Raw genomic sequence first — 19,603 nt, 5'->3', positions numbered from 1 at the left:
TCCGTCGAAGTGTTTCACCTGCAGAACGCTTAATGCTTACCATAAGGTAATTTTATTTTATTTTTTATTTTATATTTTGATATAAACTTATTTTTGTTAAAATTATTAAGCTTTTCCTGGTTCAAAGCTGAAAGCTGACATATTTCCATACCCCATGGTACTAAAATGTTATTTATTTTATACTATACTATACTGTACCTACAGCTGCTCTTGATTGCGCAGGCCAAGGGCTTTGGAGGCTCTGCATTAGTATTGTTCACTGTGACTTCACCGGCTCTTATGGTCATGATTTTACCCGTATCTTGACTATAAGGCTAGGTCTACACGACGACATTTGCTGCGCGACAGATAGGATACAACTACACTGCAACATTTGTAGCGCAAGAATTTTATAATGGCAGTCTATGGTGTCTCACTGCAACATGCGACATGCTGCGACTGCGACGCGACAGTCGCAGAAAAATCCATCTCGTCGTGTAGACCTAGCCTTAGAGACGTTGACAGCACTGTGAGCAATGCTAGCCAGAAGCATACGCCTATCGTTCTACAACGAGAGCCCGTTCCCTCACTAGATTTCCAAATCAATGTCCTTTGTCCGTTGAAATTGACCACCGAACAAAGGAAAGCATTTGAGCATTTAACGGTGGTATGTCCAGTATAAGGTCCCAAACAAGGGCAGGCAAATAATATAGCTCGTATGTTTGTTTGTTTTTTGCATTTTTTTACATATTTGCTCATCTTAATTTACATTTTTTTTTTTTGGTTCTGATAGATTTCTGGCAACAGGAGAAAGTTTGACGTCCCTCCATTATCAGTTTCAGCTGTTAATATCCACCGTTTTCTCTATTGTTAAGGATACGTGCCGTGCTTTGTGGGAGCAGTCACATGCAGAATTTATCCCACATCCAAACAGGCAACAGTGGATTGAAATTTAAAAAAAATTTTGGGAGGTGTGCCAGTTTCCAAACTGTCTTGGGGCAGTAGACGGGAAACACATACGTATTATCAAGCCCCAAGGCACAGAGTTTTTTAACTACAAAAAATATGTTTCAATTATATTAATGGCCATAGCTGATGCCCAGTACCCTTTTGTAGCAATAGATGTTGGGGCTTACGGCCAAACCAATGATTCCATGGTCTTTAAAAATTCTGACATGGGGCGAAGGGTATACAATAGACAATTTGATTTCCCACCACCTCAACCTCTACCAGGTAGGGATGCTGCCCCCATGTCCTTTGTGTTGGTTGGTGATGAGGCGTCCCAGATGTGTGGCAATCTCATTAAACCTTATATCAGCCGCGGATTAAATCGGAACAAACGAGTATTTAACTACCGCCTGACTAGGGCTCACAGAACGGTGAAATGCACATTTGGCATTCTGGTAGCTAAATGGCGGATTTTCACCAAACCAATTCAACTGAAAATAGAAACTGTTGACGAGGTAGTAAAGGCAGCAGTCCTGTTACACAAGCTACCTCCTCATAAAAGAACCGCTAAATGTCCAGGAGATTCCTGAAGACAGCGAGTTGGCCAGTATTGAAAGCTTTGGCCCACGGACCACTGTAGCAGTTTCCAGGATGAGAGACTCCTTTACTGAATATTTTTGCTCCGATGAAGGAAGAGTAGACTGGAAGGACCGAATAATTAAAATTGTTCTTAATTTTTTTTTCATTCAATTTGAATATAATCTTGATGAAGTTTGTTTGTGTGGTTATGTTGGTGGTTGGATACACTAGTATGTATTGTTTTTCAAAACCGGTTTTGTAAAATTAGTCTGTTTCATAATTTTCTTTTTAAAACCATACATTGAGTCTAGTTGCATATATTGATCTACCCACACTGGAGGAGCGACAAATACTTGCGTCGCTCTTCCATCGCTGTAATATTATGTCAGGCCTCTCTTCTACACACTACTGATTGTCAACATAATCTCCCGACGCTGTAGGAGCGACAAATACTTGTGTCGCTCCACCAGTGCCGGGAAATTTTAAGGTGTTCCAAGAGAAGCCATTTTGGATCCACTTGTTTAAAAAAAAACAAAAAAAAAACAAAACACAAACATTTTCTAAAACAAATAACATTTATTAAGAATAAATACAATTTTTGATCAAATAAATATATAAAAAAAACAATTTTTTAAAAAACTTATTTATAATTGCCTATAAAAAGGCCTGGGGGAACTAGAAGGGTGGGGGGGGGGGGGTGGAGGGAAGTGCACGGTTTGGAGCCCCTCTGTCCGATTGTTCTTCTGCCACTGTGGACAAATACGTGCGTGTTGGGGGAAGTGCAACAGAGGGAGTATTTAAAGTGGAGGATTGGGCAGGAGATGGAGTTTCCCGAGCTAGAGAAGAGGGAGTGGTGAAAGAGGTTGGAGGATAGTAATGAGGAGGAGAGGGAGAAAAGTGGTGAGAAAATAGCTCGGGGGTATGGGAAGTGGGATGGGGCCGCTGGGAAGGGGGATGGGGAGGCTGGGAAGGGGGATAGGTGTGGGATAGGTGTGGGATAGGTGTGGGATAGGTGTGGGATGGGGGATAGGGCTGGGGCGGGGGAAGGGATGTTGGGCGGTGTTGCACTTGCCACAAGACGCAGTCCACTTGTCTTCTGGCCTCAAACAGTTGGTCGGGCGTGAACTGTTCCATCACGGGGAGCAACGATATCAAATAGTGATGCACCGGACTCATTTGCGACATCAACACCGCCCGCTCCTGAAGACACCGCAAATTATCCTCCAAAGCGGCAACTCTATTTGTGAATCCCATCAAGGACTCGTAAGCGAGCGTTGTGAGATCCTCGTAGTCCGCCTCCTACCTGACCTCTGGCGAAGCAATGAGGGCCTCAAATAGTGGTGCTAAAGTGGCCAACGTTGCGTCACCAGAGGGCACAGGTAGGGGAACATTGAGGTCCTAACCAGTTGCTTGAGCTGGACGAGAGGGACCCGAGGTGGCCGGCTCTTCAGAGACCGCCTCCTGGGGAACTTCGGGCGCCCGAGTACTGCTTGCTGTTCTGTAAAGCAAAGAAAAAAAAAAAACACAATTAGCAATTGTATTTCGGTGGAGAACCTCTGGATAGAGGTGAGCAAAGTGACTTCTGATGCTACATAGGAAGTTGCATTGCAAAAATTTTTCATACAAATACTGTACAGAGATAGAGCCTATACATTCTATTAGTGTACAGAGAAGTGTTTATGTACAGTATTATTATTTTTTTGGAAAGCAACTTCCGATGTATAATCTGAAGCACGCTTCGCTCATCTCTACTACACAAAATACTATGTGGATGTCCAAGACAGAGTGCCAAATGACAGTCTGCCTGGGCCATACACATCAATTGGAGAACATAATTCATAATCTGTATAAACATAATATCTTACCGTCGCAGCTCTAGGGTTCTTCGTAGGAACCCCAAGGCGGCAGAATAGCGATATGTCCGCCTTGAGGCTCTTCCCAAGCCATTCGGACGCAGAAGTTCCTCGTTATAATCTTTCTTGTAGCGGTCCCTGATTGACCGCCACCGAACCACGATTGTCGACCCTGGAACAACAAAAAAAAAAAATTTGTCTTTAAAATACATGATTTGTTGACATCAAAAATGGTCATGTGGTCCCACAACGGTGGTCGTTCCTCCACCATTTGGATGAGGAGGTCATTGTCAATAAAAAAAATAACTGCCGACGTCCTCCTCATCCATTCTGGTGGAGACTCGGGAACCCTTAAAAAAAATTAACATAATATTTTTAACTTTAAAAATTAAAAAGACTTTGATTGAAAATACTCACACGACCGGTGCGTGCTCCCAGACTTCCTCTGGCAGAGGCTCGACAATCTCTCTGAGAGGCAACGGGACAAGATGGCTGTAAACTACCAATTTTTTTTTTTTATAATTTAAGAACATACAATAACATGCGTCTTTAAGAAGAAAAAAATTTAAACACCTACTGTTTGCTGTCCTCCAACCCCCTCTTCCTCCTCTGTCGGACTTTCATGGCCAGGAGGCATCTCCTCCAGAGATGATGACTGAGAAAAAAAATTAATAAAATAAAATTAGAATAATTACACAAAATTACAGTTGGGAATGTTACCCAACTTGACATACCGTATCATGTCGGCGAGGAGGAGAGTTTTCGGCCTCACTTGAAGAAGATATGCCTATAGAAAAAAATTAATTAAAATTTGCACTTTACGGAAGACAACAGACCCATGAAAATATTACTTACTTGTAATTTTTAGAAAAAAATTAATAAGGCGGACGGCCTAAATAAAGCTGGCAGGCAGGTGGACAGGCTGGCTGGCAGGCAGGCGTGTGACCGTCTGGCTGGAGCAAAGAGACAAACAGGAAGCTGCGCCACCAGCTCCTCCTATATCCCGTCACATATGAACATGGGACCATCACAGATGCCTTCAGCTGCCAACTGCACATGCAACAGGCCAGCCAGTTTCATAGGTACAAATCTGCTGACAGATGCCCTTTAATTTAAAGGCATAATGTTGTTTTTTTCCAATTACTCCCCCACGCCCCTCCTTAAAGGTATCTTGACATCCCCCCACCATGCCAAACCTCTGTCCTTGCCCTGCAAACGTCATTCAGTAGTAAAATATTGATGACCCATCCTCAGGATAAGTCATCAATATCCGATCGTTTGGAGTCCGGCTCGTGGCACCCCTGTTGATCTGCTGTTTTAAGAGGCCACAGCCAATTGGTTAGCGTTGTAGATTCTTCCTAGTAAAATGATGTCACGTTCATTGGTCTATGTGCAACTCTGTCCCATTCTACTGAATAGACCTGGGTTGCAATACCAAGTACAGCCTCTATACAATGTACAGTACTGCGCTGTGCTTGATATGCTGTGTGGAGGCCACAGCATTCACTGGAGTGCCACAAACTCATCAAACTGCTGATCGGTGGCAGCCCTGGGAGTCGGACCACCACTGATTAAATACTGATCACCTATCCTGCGGATAGGTCATCAATATTCTGCTTCCGGAAACCCCCTTTAACCATAAGACACAGAACTTGAAACTCATGGAAATCTACATGGCAGGTCAAGTTTAAAGGGATTCTGTCACCTTGTTTTCGGTTATAGAGCTGCGGACATGCACGGCTAGATCGCCGCTAGCATGTCCACAATATACCGGTCCTATAGGGCTGTGTGCTTTTATTGTACTTAAAAAATGATTTTATATATATGTAAATGACCCTTGTAAGGAGCCCAGGGGGCTGTACGAACCTTCCTGGTGCCCAGTCACGCCCCCCTGTGAAGGAGCCCAGCACCGCCTATGTCCTCCGAATCTCCTCCTTTCGTCACAGTTAGATTGCCGTAATCTTGCGATGCGAGAGCTCGCGCATGCGCAGTGCCGGTATAGTGTTATTTCCCTGTGCTGGCATCAGCCTCAGGAAAGGAACTGCGCATCACGAGATTACGGCAATCTAAGTGTGACGAAAGGAGGAGATTCGGAGGATACATTCGGTGCTGGGCCCCTTCACAGTGGGTCGTGGCTGGGCACCAGGAAGGTTCGTACAGCCCCTTGGGCACCTTACAAGGGTCATTTACATATATATTAAATAATTTTTTAAGCACAATAAAAGCACACAGCCCTTTAGGACCGGTATATTGCTGACATGCTAGCGGCGATCTAGCTGTGCATGTCCGCAGCTCTATAACCGAAAACGAGGTGACAGAATCCCTTTAACATATAACACCATTGTGTTGGTGTACATATGTGCAGCGGACCGCTGGGGAGTGCGTGGAGAAGGGGGTGGTAGTTGAGGCTCTGAAGGTGGTGGCAGTACTCACAGATCACAGTGGTGATCTCTACTCTTGCACTCCCTATTGTCGTGCAGTGACTTGAGGACACACCCTTTCTTCCCTCTGAGCACACCTTGGTATTGGGGCTCCTGCCTGATGTTGATTGGGGTGCCCTTGATGTTGGATGTTTTGCCATGTGTAAGGCAGGACTGGTGGACGATGGAGACAATAACCCGGCCCGTTATTATCAATAAATAAAGTCTCTCTTTACTAAACTGATGACAGGGGTTGTAGTACAAATAGCAGCAGAAGGCACAGTTCCACAGTATATTACAGTGCAATATTCTTTCAATACTAGCGTATGAGCAGAAACAATGATGGTGGTTAAAGACTCCCTTTCTCTAAAGACACTTTGCAGAACCACAGGCATGCAAAAAGTCATTCTGCTGTTCCTGGACTGAGAGGTGCCAAAGCCATAGATACGGATGGACAGTCAGTCTCAAAGTATGGGGAATGCTTTGGCAATATTCCCTTCCACACCGACACAGCTGGAGGTCACGTGTGCGGCTGCAATGACTGGCCCCAGTGGTGGCTTGTCCCCACGTAGCATATGACCCAGTGTCATGTTGAGAGATCTGAATATAGATTCATAAAGCTTATAAATGAGATACCTACCCCCTATATTATCCCACACCACAATGGTACTCTAAGTTTAGATCAGTTTAGCTAGCGAGGTCCCTAGCTAACATTTTATCATGGAATTGTTATGTATGCAATTTCCTCGTATGATAAGTATAAGGCCTCTTTCAGACGGGCGTTGCGGGAAAAGGTGCGGGTGCGTTACGGGAACACCCGCGATTTTTCAGCGCGAGTGCAAAAGATTGTAATGCGTTTTGCACTCGCGTGAGAAAAATCGCGCATGTTTGGTACCCAAACCCGAACTTCTTCACAGAAGTTTGGGCTTGGGATCGGGGTTGTGTAGATTGTATTATTTTCCCTTATAACATGGTTATAAGGGAAAATAATAGCATTCTGAATGCAGAATGCATAGTAAAATAGCGCTGGAGGGGTTAAAAAAAATAAAATAAATTATTTAACTCACCTTAGTCCACTTGCTCGTGCAGCCCGGCATCTCCTTCTGTCTCCTTTGCTGAACAGGACCTGTGGTGACGTCACTCCGGTCATCACATGATCCATCACCATGGTAAAAGATCATGTGATGACCGGAGTGACGTCACCACAGGTCCTGTTCAGCAAAGGAGACAGAAGGAGATGCCGGGCTGCGCGAGCAAGTGGACTAAGGTGAGTTAAATAATTATTATTATTATTTTTTTAACCCCTCCAGCGCTATTTTACTATGCATTCTGTATTCAGAATGCTATTATTTTCCCTTATAACCATGTTATAAGGGGAAATAATAATGATAGGGTCTCCATCCCGATCGTTTCCTAGCAACCGTGCGTGAAAATCGCACCGCATCCGCACTTGCTTGCGGATGCTTGCGATTTTCACGCAGCCCCATTCATTTCTATGGGGCCTGCGTTGCGTAAAAAACGCAGAATATAGAACATGCTGCGATTTTCACACAACGCACAAGTGATGCGTGAAAATCACCGCTCATGTGAACAGCCCCATAGAAGTGAATGGGTCGGTATTCAGTGCTGGTGCAATGCGTTCAACTCGCGTATCGCATCCGCGCGGAATACTCGCCCGTGAGAAAGTGGTCTAAATGTCTCACTAAATTCAAATACAATGGTTTAATAGAAATCTCCTTTGTGATTTGGATGCCGAGATGGGTGGGCTCATGTCTGCCGGTGCTTTACCTTTCAAAAACTTCATGTACTGATGTGGTTAACACTGTGTGAACATATTAGAAAAAGGCGAGGGGGCGATTGTGGTGGTACATACACATCAATGAATAAAAAGCACTAAATATATCTGAGCTACGGGCTGAGGCTGGATTCATGATTTTTTCGTTCCAATCTCGTTTAGTGGAAATAATTGCTTGTAAATTACTGGAAACAGTCGTTTGACGTTGGCGATAATCACTGCTCTGGTATTGGACAGAGGCGGACATACCAGTGGTGCCACCTTTGCAGCTGCAGGGGCCCAATAAGTAAGGGAGTCTTGTCACCTTAAAATCTATTTTGTACTGCAAGTAAAAACCTGAGCTAATGAATTTCATGGCTAATAACACCGCGCAACAATGATTTTTCTACTGAGAGAAAAACATGTCATTTATACTAAAATGAGCGCACGGATTCCAAATATGAACTCGGAATTTGCTTGACACGTCTAGATTTCAGTTATAATATTAATGCATTATATTGCAGATATGTCCAGACCTGTTCGGACGCACTCAGGCTGATGACAGTAGTAAGTATATAAGGCAAGCTGGACAGATTTTGATAAAGTGATCTGTTATAGTGCTATCAGTTTTAAAACTTAAGATGGATAAACGCAAATGTGTTAACGATCCAGACAATTTCTGCTACATATGTGGCAAATAGACCACTCATGATCAGCGCAAGAATCGGACAAAGCGAGTGCGTCTTGCAGCTTGGGATGCATTTGTGCTAGTAGTGCAGAACTTCCTCGGGAACAGACGAGCTGCAAACTATGCTGAATTAGCAGACAACATGCTTACAGCATATGAACAACTTGGCTGCTGAATGTCATTGAAAGTGCATTTCTTACATTCCCATCTTGACTTTTTCCCACCCAATTTGGGACACGTAAGTGATGAACATGGAGAGCAGTTCCATAAAGATATTTCTACAATGGAGAACCGGTATCAAGGCCGCTGGAATCCCAACATGATGGGGGACTACTGCTGGTTTGGAAAATATGACCGTTCACAAACGCAAAAGCAGATGCCGGAAGCACTTTTAACAGTACTGGGCCTTGCTCAAGTAAGACTTTTAAACTGAAAAACAAGACTTTTTGAAATTTTGTTATTCCATTACATTTTCATACACTGTTTACTACGCAAACTTTGATGTAGATCAGGTTATTGTTGGAGTAAAACTCGTTCTGTTCTAAATGATTCAATGCTTTCCAAGTGCTTAATTCCTTTAGGCATACTTATGCATAGCAAAATTTTGTGACGTGTTACAACAATTCTGACTTCGGATTTGTAATCCGCACACTCGATTTAGTATAGGACAAATGGTTTTTGCCCAGTAGCAGACGAAAAGTTTTTTTTGTTGCGTGGTGTAATTGCTGCCGGAGAGACAAAAGGGGGCGCTCTATATGGGATAATCTTGAGAAACAAAGGGGAGATGTTTGATAACAAGAGGTCCATATACTGTTCTTGCACTGGGGCCCTCAGCTGCTTGTATCCACCCCTAGTAATGAAAATGTTATTAATCAGGGAAACAATTTGATTTAGCTATTAGCATAGGAATGAATGTCTTCGAGTGTATTTGAGAACAATCTATATACAAGTCGTTTGCATCCCCCAATGGGGGTGAGATAAGGAAAGGAGTACCAAAGAAATCTATTCTGCAGCTTTATACTAGCCAGTGCTCCAGGTGACTACGTGGGTTCATTGTTTATGGTGCTCTGAACAGAACTGGTAGTCATTTAGCCAGGATATCCCAGCTTTTCCTTAATGGGGTATTCCCATTTTGACATCTGTGGGCATATTCACAAAATAAGTCATACGTTCCTAATAGGTGCGGGTCTAACCTCTGAGATATTTAGCTCAAGAACTGGGACCAACTTTTTCTACGAAGCAGCCATGAGATGGGGGTCAGGGACCCACACCTATCGTATCCAAACCTATCCACCTGTGGACATGCAATGTCGGGATGAGACTAACCCTTTAACAATCTATTTTCTGCATGAGATACTCTTTAATTAAGGAAAGTGAAGTGGCATGTGGCTGGCAGCTTTAAGGGGGCATGTGAGTGACTGGGAATGTTCAGAGTGATGCTTTTTCAGGGGCTTCTGGCTGGCACAAGGATCACACTGGTCACCTGTGACAATAATGGGACCCAAAGGTCCAGCAGAGGACAACCCCATTTGGAGATGACTTTGGAGCCAATCACTTGTCACTAGGGTCTATAACTTATAGGATGATTCACAAATGACCTATTAGATCTTACTGGTGATATCTCCTGTGTGGACCATGATAGTTTATGAAGCAATTACAAGTGGACGTGCACATGTTCTGTATAGGTGGAGGGGGCCCTTGGTCAACCGCAGGACCCCCTAATGCGACACTGGTTGGCACATTTAAGAACTTGTGGCAGCGGATATGCTTTGATTTAGAAAAGATCCATTTATGATTTTGGTTTAGGAATGTGACATTTGGCCTCCTCATTCCTCAATCTCAACAGATTATAGGTTTAGATCTATAGCAGTTTCTGGTTACCTAAACTGTGACTCCCAGGTGCACATCATGACGTAAGCGTTTAATTCCAGTATTCAAGATGAATGATAGCCAGAATATCTGCAGCTGTGGTGGAAACTCACACGAGAATTTAGTAGCTTCCGCTCGTACGTATCTACCACAAAGATCTGTCACAAAGAAAAGAATCTGACACTTAACATCAGTCAGGTAAATGGTGTCTGTGGTTGTGATTGATATCGGTTTATGCTGTGAGCTCATACTACGTATGGTTACGTCTCCTTCCATATAACGATGGAACATGTGCAAGGTTAGAGAACGCCAGAGGAAGTCATACACACAATGCATAGAATACTATTCATCTATGGCCAATTAATAGTATTTTTCCGTAATGTATAGTATTCATTCAGCCATCTTTGCTATCCTATTAGGGTGAATTCACACTGCATTTGCAGTAAGGCTACATGCAAGCGACCGTATGTGTTTTGCGGTCTGCAAATTGCAGATCCGCAAAAAAAATAACGGATGACGTCCGTATGTCATCAGTTTTTTTTGCGGATCCATTGTAACAATGCCTATCCTTGTCCGCAAAACGGACAAGAATAGGACATGTTCTATTTTTTTTTTTGCTGGGCTACGGAACGGACATACTGATGCGGACATGAATGGGTCCACATCCTATCCGCAAAAAAAAAAAAACGGACAAGGAAACAAAATACGTTTGTGTGCATGTAGCCTAAGGCTACATGCACACGATCATGGTTTGGTTCCGCATCCGAGCCGCATTTATCATGTGCTGTCCGCATCCGTTGCTCTGTTCCGTAGCCCCGCAAAAATAGAAAATGTCCTATTCTTGTCCGTTTTGCGGACAAGAATAGGCATTGTTACAAAGGATCTGCAAAAAAAAAGGATGCCATACGGACGTCATCCGTTTTTTTGCGGATCCGCTATTTGCGGACTGCAAAACTCAAACGTTTGTGTGTATTTAGGCTAAAGCAGGACAAACAATGTGTCTCTACATCAGTGCATGAAGCTGACACAGGGACACTTACTGTACATGGGTACACAGAACAGGGCATGGCAGTGTTACACTGTGTCAGTGACCGAGAGGGTGAAGATTCAGGTTCATCTGCAGAGCTGAGAGAGTAAAACTCTGCATCAGAACTGGGGGTTCAGCACTGAAAATGAGGGGTTCACTTCACACCCACACATATTGTTGCTTGCAGAGGAATAAAATCCTGACTCCGGTGGCACAGGACACTAAAGTTTCTCTGCTGGGCGCTAGGCAAGCCAATCAGCAGCAGGCTCTGCAAGCGCTACTAATGCTGATTGGCCAGCCCAGCACCCAGCAGTGAGACAACATAGAGCGCTAGTCGGGACTCCAGCGGGTGCAGCGCTAGCAACTGATGATGTGCTGCGTAAAGGGGGGCCCCGAGGACAGGACAGAGGAAGCAGGGAGCTGAATAGCAAAGTCTGAGCCCTCAAGACAGGAGCGAGAATTAGGTAATTAGGAGGCGGGGCCTTTTGTCCAATACCGGGCTCCCGTCCTCCAGGGGCCGCATAGCAGCTGCATGGTCTGCCTCCGTTGGAGGTACACCGCTGACTGTACCTCTTAATTTTTGATTTATTTCTTTTTTTTTGTAGAATCTGTATAATGCCGCATGCACAGAACCATATCCGTTTTGTGGTCTGCAAATCGCAGATCCGCATAAAATATGGATGTAGTCCATGTTACATACATGTTTTTTTGCGGACCCGTTGACTTCAATGGGTATGTGGTCCGGAGATAGTTTCTGTCAATACAAAACTTTCCCCTATCCACAGAATATCTGGGACCACCACTGATCATGAGAACTGGATCCTGTGTCCCCTTATGAATGAAGTGGTAGGTCGAGCGTGCACATACCTACTCTGTTCACTCTTTATGGAACTGCTGGAGATAGCCGAGTACAATGCTCTGCTATTTCCAGAAGTCCCATAGACATTGAATGAAGAGAAGGGAATATGGTCAACCTACCATTCCATTTCTTTGGGGACACAGGATCCCCATTCTGATGATCATGGGGGACCCATCAGTACCCACTGATCAGATACTTATCACCTGTCCTGTAGGTAGGGGGATAAAAAAAAAAAGCTGAACTGTAAAACCAAGAAAGGCCATCACTATCTGATCAGCAAGGGTCCAACACCCTGTACCCCCATCCACTGGACTATTAAGATTCATAAAGAGGCTCAGAAACACCACTATTTAATATACACTGACTTCTTTATTAACTAAAAGATATCAAATATACAGTAGATGTTCTCGTTAGAAGTCAGGGCGCTGGTCTTAAATGTGGCCCTGTTGATGATGGGCCTTTGACTCAAAGAGTCGGGCCTTCAGCACTCATGAGAGGAAAAATCCCTAGTGGAGGAAACTTCTCGGGAACCATGGCTGAAGGACTGCCCTTCCCTCGGCAGTGGAGAAAAACGATGGCACGTGACAAGGACGGTAAATTTTTCCTTAAATCAATGGTTAATGTCAAGTGCGTTGACCTCTGCAGAGGCCAAGCCTGGAATCTGCCTCTTAATGCCGCAGGAAACTCACTTCTTTTGTGAATACATCTGTCTACGGAAAGTCCGGTGAATGTCCAGTCCAGTGGTTATTGCAGAGACCAAGCCTGGAATCTGCCTTTGATGCAGAAGGAATTTCACTTCTTTAGTGAATACCTCTGACTGCAGAAAGTCCGGTGGGTGAGTGCAGAGACCGAGCCCGAAATCTGCCTCTTGCTGAAGCGCAGGTCATCTGATCCTGACACGGTTGTCACCATGCCGCTGACTTGTGGTAGAGTCATCACCTCCAGCTATATCCCATATTCATTTCAGGGACACAGTGAGACCCCCGCTCTGGTACAGTGATCTGCAGATGCAAAAAATATAACCAATAAAATAATAGATAGGCACACTTCATCTGAAATCACAGACCTGAATATCCTTAATTCATTAAAAAATATATGAAAATATCCCTAAAACAATGTTATTCCAAATGAGAGAGATATATATATATACATATATATATATATATATATATATATATATACACTGTGGTGCTACCCCCATCTAGTGGTGGAATGTGTGTAATGCACCTGACAGCCTGGTAACAGGGATTTTACATAAGGATGAAATACAACATGATATAACATATGACAAAACACACTTTTGCAGTGCCCAAGTACAATAGTGGGACGCTGCATCTGCAGTTGCTGAGATTATAACGGGAAACCGCTTATGTTTGAGTCTGTGAAGGTCGCCTGCAAGCAAATGTGTCTCTTGTACACAAAGAATGTCAGATTTAGTTTTAATGGCCTCCTGCCATAATTGAGATCTCTTGAATGGGCTATTTAAGCCTTTAGCATTAATTGAAGTAAACTTAAGTACCACTGTAATGTACCAGTAAGACCGCTAGTTGGCGACTTTCACTCACCCAAATCACTGGCGACCTGCACATTTTCTGGCTCCAAGCATTTTTGAGTTGCAGTGAAGCAGTTTTTCCGGCTACAAACAAAGAATAAAAACAAACAAAAATACATAAACATTAACCCCTTATACTCCGGGCCAGTTTTCACTCTTCTGCCAGGCCATTTTTTGCAAATCTGACATGTGTCACTTTATGTGGTAATAGCTTTGGAACACTTTTACTTGTTTTCTCGTGACACATTGTACTTCATGATAGTCATAAATTTGAGTCAATATATTTCACCTTTATTTGTGAAAAAATCCCAAATTTACCAACAATTTAGAAAAATTAGCAAATTTCAATTTCTCTACTTTTATAAGAGATAGTAATAACTCCAAAATAGTTATTACTTTACATTCCCCATATGTCTACTTTATGTTTGGATCATTTCGTGAATTGCATTTAATTTTTTGGGGACGTTAGAAGGCTTAGAAATTTAGAAGCAAATCTTAAAATTTTTCAGAAAATTTTCAAACCCACTTTTTAAGGACCAGTTCAGGTCTGAAGTCACTTTGTGAGGCTTACATAACAGAAAACACACAAAAATGACCCCATTTTAGAAACGACACCCCTCAAGGTATTCAAAACTGATTTTACAAACTTTGTTAACCCTTTAGGTGTTCCACAAGAATTATTGGAAAATGGAGATGAAATTTCAGAATTTCACTTTTTTGGCAGATTTTGCATTTTAATCAATTTTTTTCACCGCTAACAAAGCAAGGGTTAACAGCCAAACAAAACTCAATATTTATTGCCCTGATTCTGCGGTTTACAGAAACACCCCACATGTGGTAGTAAACTGCTGTAGGCAGATTTAGCTGAACTGGTTTTTAGATGCCATGTCCCATTTGAAGCCCCCCTGATGCACTCTTACAGTAGAAACTCAAAAAAGTGACCACATTTTGGAAACTAGGGGATAAGGTGCCAGTTTTATTGGTACTATTTTGGGGTACATATGATTTTTAATTGCTCTATATTACATTTTTTGTGAGGCAAGGTAACAAAAAAAATTGATGTTTTGGCACCATTTTTATTTTTAACATTCACCTGACAGGTTAGATCATGCGCTATTTTTATAGAGCAGGTTGTTATGGACGCAATGATAACAAATATGTCTACTTTCGATGATGTTTGTTTCAGTTTTACATAATAAAGAATTTTTGAAAACAAAAATTAGGCTTTTGTATCTCCATTTTCTGAACGCCCTATTTTTATTTTTTTCTGCCGATCGTCTTGTGGAGGGGCTCGTTTTTTGCAGGAAGAGTTGACATTTGTATTGGTACCATTTTTGGGTACATATGATTTTTTGATCACTCATTATTACACTTTATGGGGCAAGGTTACCAAAAAATGTGTTGTTTTGGTGCAGTTTTTATTTATTTATTTTTACAGAGTTTATCTGAGGGATTAGGTCATGTGACTTTTTATAGAGCAGATCGTTACGGACGTGGCAATACCTAATATGTCTACTTTTCGTTATTTATTCATAGTCTGAGAGCCATAGCTTTTTTTATTTTTTTACAAATTGTCTTAGGTAAGCACTCTTTTTGCAGGATGAGGTGACTGTTTGATTGGTACTATTTTGGGGGGTATATTACTTCTTGATCGCTTGGTATTGCAATTTTTTGTGATGTAAGGTGACAAAAATGGCGCTTTTTTTTTACAGTTTTTATTTTTTTACGGTGTTAACGTGAGGGGTTAGGTCATGTGATATTTTTATACAGCTGGTTGTTACAGACATGGCGATACCTAATATGTATACATTTATTTCACTTTAGCACAATAATAGCAGTTTTAAAGCAATAAATAATCATATTGTAGTGTCTCCATTGACAGAGTAATGGCTTTTATATTTTTTGACTGATTGTCTTAGGTAGGGTCTCATTTTTTGAGGGATGAGGTGACTGTTTGGTACTATTTTGGGGGCATATGCCTTTTTGATCACTTGCTGTTGCAATTTTTGTGATGTAAGGTGACAAAAAGCTTTTTTTTTTTACACAGTTTTTTTTTTTTTTTTTTTTTTACGGTGTTTTCATCTGAGGGGTTAGGTCATGTTCTATTTTTATAGAGCTGGTTGTTACGGACGTGGCGATACCTAATATGTATATATATATTTTTTTTTATGTATTCAACTTTAGTACAATAATAGCAGTTTTGAAACAAATAAAATGATGTTTTAGTGTCTCCATGTTCTGAGGTATAGTTTTTTTTATTTTTTGGGTGATTGTCTTAGGTAGGGGCTCATTTTTTGCGGGATGAGGTGACGGTTTTATTGATACCATTTTGTGGGACATACGCCTTTTTGATCGCTTAGTGTTGCACTTTTTGTGATGTAAGGTGACAAAAATGGCTTTTTATTTTTATGGTGTTTATCGGACAGGGTGGATCATGCGATATATTTATGTAGCCGGTCATTACGGATGCGGCGATACCTAATATGTGTGTTTTGTTTTTTGCTATAAAATAAGGGGAAAGGGGCATTTCTTTTCTTTTTTACTTTATTAATTTCATGAAAAACTTTTTTTTTTTAACTTTTTTTTCTGATGTTCACTTTTGGGGGTCTGATCCCCTCTGCAATGCATTACAATACATCTGTATTGTAATGCATTGCCTGTTCGTGTACTACAGTGAATAGTACACTAACAGGTTGCCTCCTCGGCACCCGTAGAAGGCAGGTCCCGATGCCGTGCAAGGCATTGGGCAGCCTCTACACGGCATCGGGCTGCCTTCTGACAAATAGAGTCCCCGCCACAGCAACGATGCGCTCCCTCACTCGACACATACCCCTTCTATGTCGCGGTCAGCACGGACCGCAGCATAGAAAGGGTTAATCCGCCGGCATTGGCTTTTAAAGTGATGCCGGCGGATACAGCAGGGCCCGGCTACCAGGGACTGCCGGGCCCCTGCAGTGATCGCGCGCGCATCGGTCCGGTGCCCGCCCGATCACCATGACGTACTATTATGTCAAATTGCAGGAATGCAGTGGCTTCCATGATATGATAGTACATCATGTGTCGGGAAGGGGTTAAGCTGTAGGTCAAAAAACATGGGTCCCATCTCAAGGAACACCTAACGCCTAGATCAGATGGAACGTGACGTTACTAGGAGGGGAGATACAAAAAGTCCCAGATTCGGCTAAACAGGCCTGAGACAATGAAGGATTATTCCCTAAGGAAAAAAGAAAAATAACAAAGAGAAAAGCTTATTTGCTCACGATTAAGTTCAGTCATTCAGAGAATTCCTCTGCCTGACTGTGGTCCATTCTTCTTCCAAGTGCGTAGGAGAGGCAGGTTTTGGCGAAGTCACAGATCCACGAGGTGCAGATAAGTTCCATTTAGAGATCAATTGTAGAGCTTCTGATGGAGTGGATACCACCAGCTGCCTCCTCCTCTGGATATCAACAATTTAGCTGGAAAGCCCCATCTATATGGAATTCTGTGTTCTCTCAGGATTTTCATAGCTTCCTGGAACTCCCGACGTCTAAGAGGCTAGCTGCGGACAAGTCTGTGTAAAGAGAGACGGGGCAAAATCTTTCTGGCACTACCAGATTATTGCGTGCAGCAGCCATTAGGTTTTCTTTAATATGGAATAAAGTCGCAGGGGCTCTAGCCCCTATCGCCACAGACCTTGCTTCCATCAGAGCGGACATCCACCACATTGGAGATAGAGTGGAGTCTCTTGAACAAACGCAAGAGGCAATGTCCCTTTTGGTGTCCTAGTTACCTCTGGGAATCAACGCCTCATCGTACACACCCCAGACGACCTACATCAGCTGTGGGAAACCTTGAAATTATCGCCAGTGAAGGTTCCGTCCCTCATGGCTACCTATACCACAGGATGAGGACTTATCCTCGTTTCCATGTCCGCCACCCTGGACAACTTACAAGAAGCAGAGGAATCCGAGAGGCAAGAGACCCATGCACAGAGATGCAAATGGCTGACTATCAAGTTCACAATGATAGATAAGGTCTGCCGTTAGAAAGGTCTTTTGTAGTTATCTCTAAGGTGTAATGGATAAGGTATACACTACTTTAACCATCAAAGTTATTTGATGTGCATCACCTGTCTGGGAGAAGTTTATCCCCAGCCTTTATTTGCTCATCAGGCTGATACCTTGGTGGAGTGGGCAGATTAGGCGTCACAGAAGGTGATCACCCACCCCCCTGTTGCAACTCCCGATGGAGCCGGAGTTCATGTTAAACTCGTATTCTACCTTTATAATTCTGTTTGTTGTTTTCTGTCTAAACAGTCGGAATTTAGGACATACATGGTACTTTCACATGATCTCTTGAGAATTGCAATATGGTGGCTTTAAAACTTAATCTCGCCACATTTAATGTGCATGGTTGTAATAATCCAATTAAACGGAGCAGAGTCTTTCAGACTTTAAAACAAGTTGGAGCTGATGTAGTAATGCTTCAAGAGACTCATTTTAGAAAAGGTAGGGTACTGAGGCTGTCCCACTCTTTTTACCAAACCTGGTACCACTCATGCTATGATCACTACTCCTTCAAGGGGTTAGTATAGGGATACATAAGAATGTTCCCTTTTCCTTGATAGCAGAGATGGTGGATCCTGAGGGCAGCTGTTAAGGGGCACCCTTGGAAATGTCGAGGTCACATTATACAATATCTATGCCCCCAACGGGAAAACGGTTAAATGGTTATGTGAAATTCTGCAGACCATCTCAATGTTCTCGTCAGGTATGCTTATAATTGGGGGGGGGATTTTAACCTAGCTCTTAACCCGCTCTTAACCCGCTTTTCGACACCTCATCTAAACGTTCGGCCATCTCCTATAGGGCACTCAGAAGAGTTCACAAAAGGTTAAGAGAGTTAAGTTTGAGTGATGTTTGGAGATCGGTTCACGCTAACAGGAGGGATTATACGTTTTACTCTAACCTCCACAAGTCCTATCAGAGACTGGACTATCTCTTTATTCATAGAGTTTTATCCCAAATTCATCTTACTGATATTCATTTTATGACGATTTCTGACCATGCTCCAGTTTCCTTTGTGTTGAACATCCCTGAGTTGCCTAATAGAGAATCGACCTGGAGACTCAATCACGCGATCTTAGATACACCTTCGAACGTTAGGAGTCTCTCCAAGAAACTTCTGAATTATTTTGAAGTGAATGCCACATCGGATGCCTCACCCATTTATGTTTGGGAAGCTCACAAAGTGGTCATTCGAGGGGAACTCATAGCCTTGAGCTCACATCTTAAAAAACAACGTATGGCACGTATGCCAAACCTACTGGCCCATATTGCAGCCTTAGAGTTATCTCATAAGAAATCTCTCACACTGCGAGATCATGAGGCCCTGGTGAAGCTTAGACTGTAATTGAAAATGTTACTAAATGTTAAGGTGGCAGAGCCTACCTCAAGATTAAACAGAAATGTTATGGCCACAGAGATAAAGGCAACAAAACCATAACTGTGCTGATTAAAAAGCGCACGAAGCAAACCCACTTTAAAAGGATTAAGACCCCAGATGGCCCGGTTAAGGACACTACATCAGAAATAGCCAAAGCATTTACCGCTTATTATCAATCTCTTTACAATCTCCGTCCCAATGAAACGCCACGTGAGAATACCGCTAGATTAGATGTTCTAAAATCATTTTTGATTACCCTCCAACTCCCGCAACTATCTCAAGAGGATGGTGCGACTAACAGCACCAATCACCTTACCGGAGCTGCACAATGCCCTTAAAACAATGCCTAATGGGAAAAGCCCAGGCTCATTGTCAATATAGCAGCAGCGAGCAGAGAGACAGGAGACGGCGCGTGCCTTCTCTTCATACAGCCATTTGGCGGGGGTGCCGGGTGTAGGACTCCCCCCGATCAGGTCATCAGTATTCTGGAAAACCCCTTTATTTCCCTAGATGCAGCAGTTAATAGCAACCGCAGCATCTAGGGAGTTACAAAAAGTCTCCCCATCACCATTGGTCCCAGCGAACACAATCATGGAGAGCCAATGCGTTGCCATGGCAATAGGCCTGCCAT

The 19,603-nt window shown here is 42.9% G+C and overlaps 1 protein-coding gene across 2 annotated transcripts in view; it reads right to left on the bottom strand.

The window, feature by feature from the left end:
* Positions 1–2,837: 2,837 nt before the first annotated feature.
* Positions 2,838–19,603, bottom strand: part of SDF4 (stromal cell derived factor 4) — an 82,575-nt gene continuing 65,809 nt past the window's right edge. The window contains exons 7-9 of one of the 2 annotated variants that reach the window (XR_005778263.1): positions 4,094–4,146; positions 3,372–3,531; positions 2,838–3,004 (exon numbers count right to left, since the gene is read on the bottom strand). Coding sequence is in view for 1 of the 2 variants with exons in the window: in XM_040428302.1 (XP_040284236.1) it covers positions 3,741–3,858; positions 4,094–4,146 (171 nt within the window). In the remaining variant the exon portion in view is untranslated. Of the gene's footprint in view, positions 3,005–3,371; positions 3,859–4,093; positions 4,147–19,603 lie in introns of those variants that run through there. The other variant, XM_040428302.1, reaches the window with a different exon arrangement.

The sequence above is a fragment of the Bufo bufo genome, chromosome 1 (genome assembly GCF_905171765.1).
Source record: "Bufo bufo chromosome 1, aBufBuf1.1, whole genome shotgun sequence".
NCBI lineage: Eukaryota > Metazoa > Chordata > Amphibia > Anura > Bufonidae > Bufo > Bufo bufo.
The sequence above is the reverse complement of the archived record's forward strand: the minus strand, read 5'-3'. Positions and strand labels throughout refer to the sequence as shown.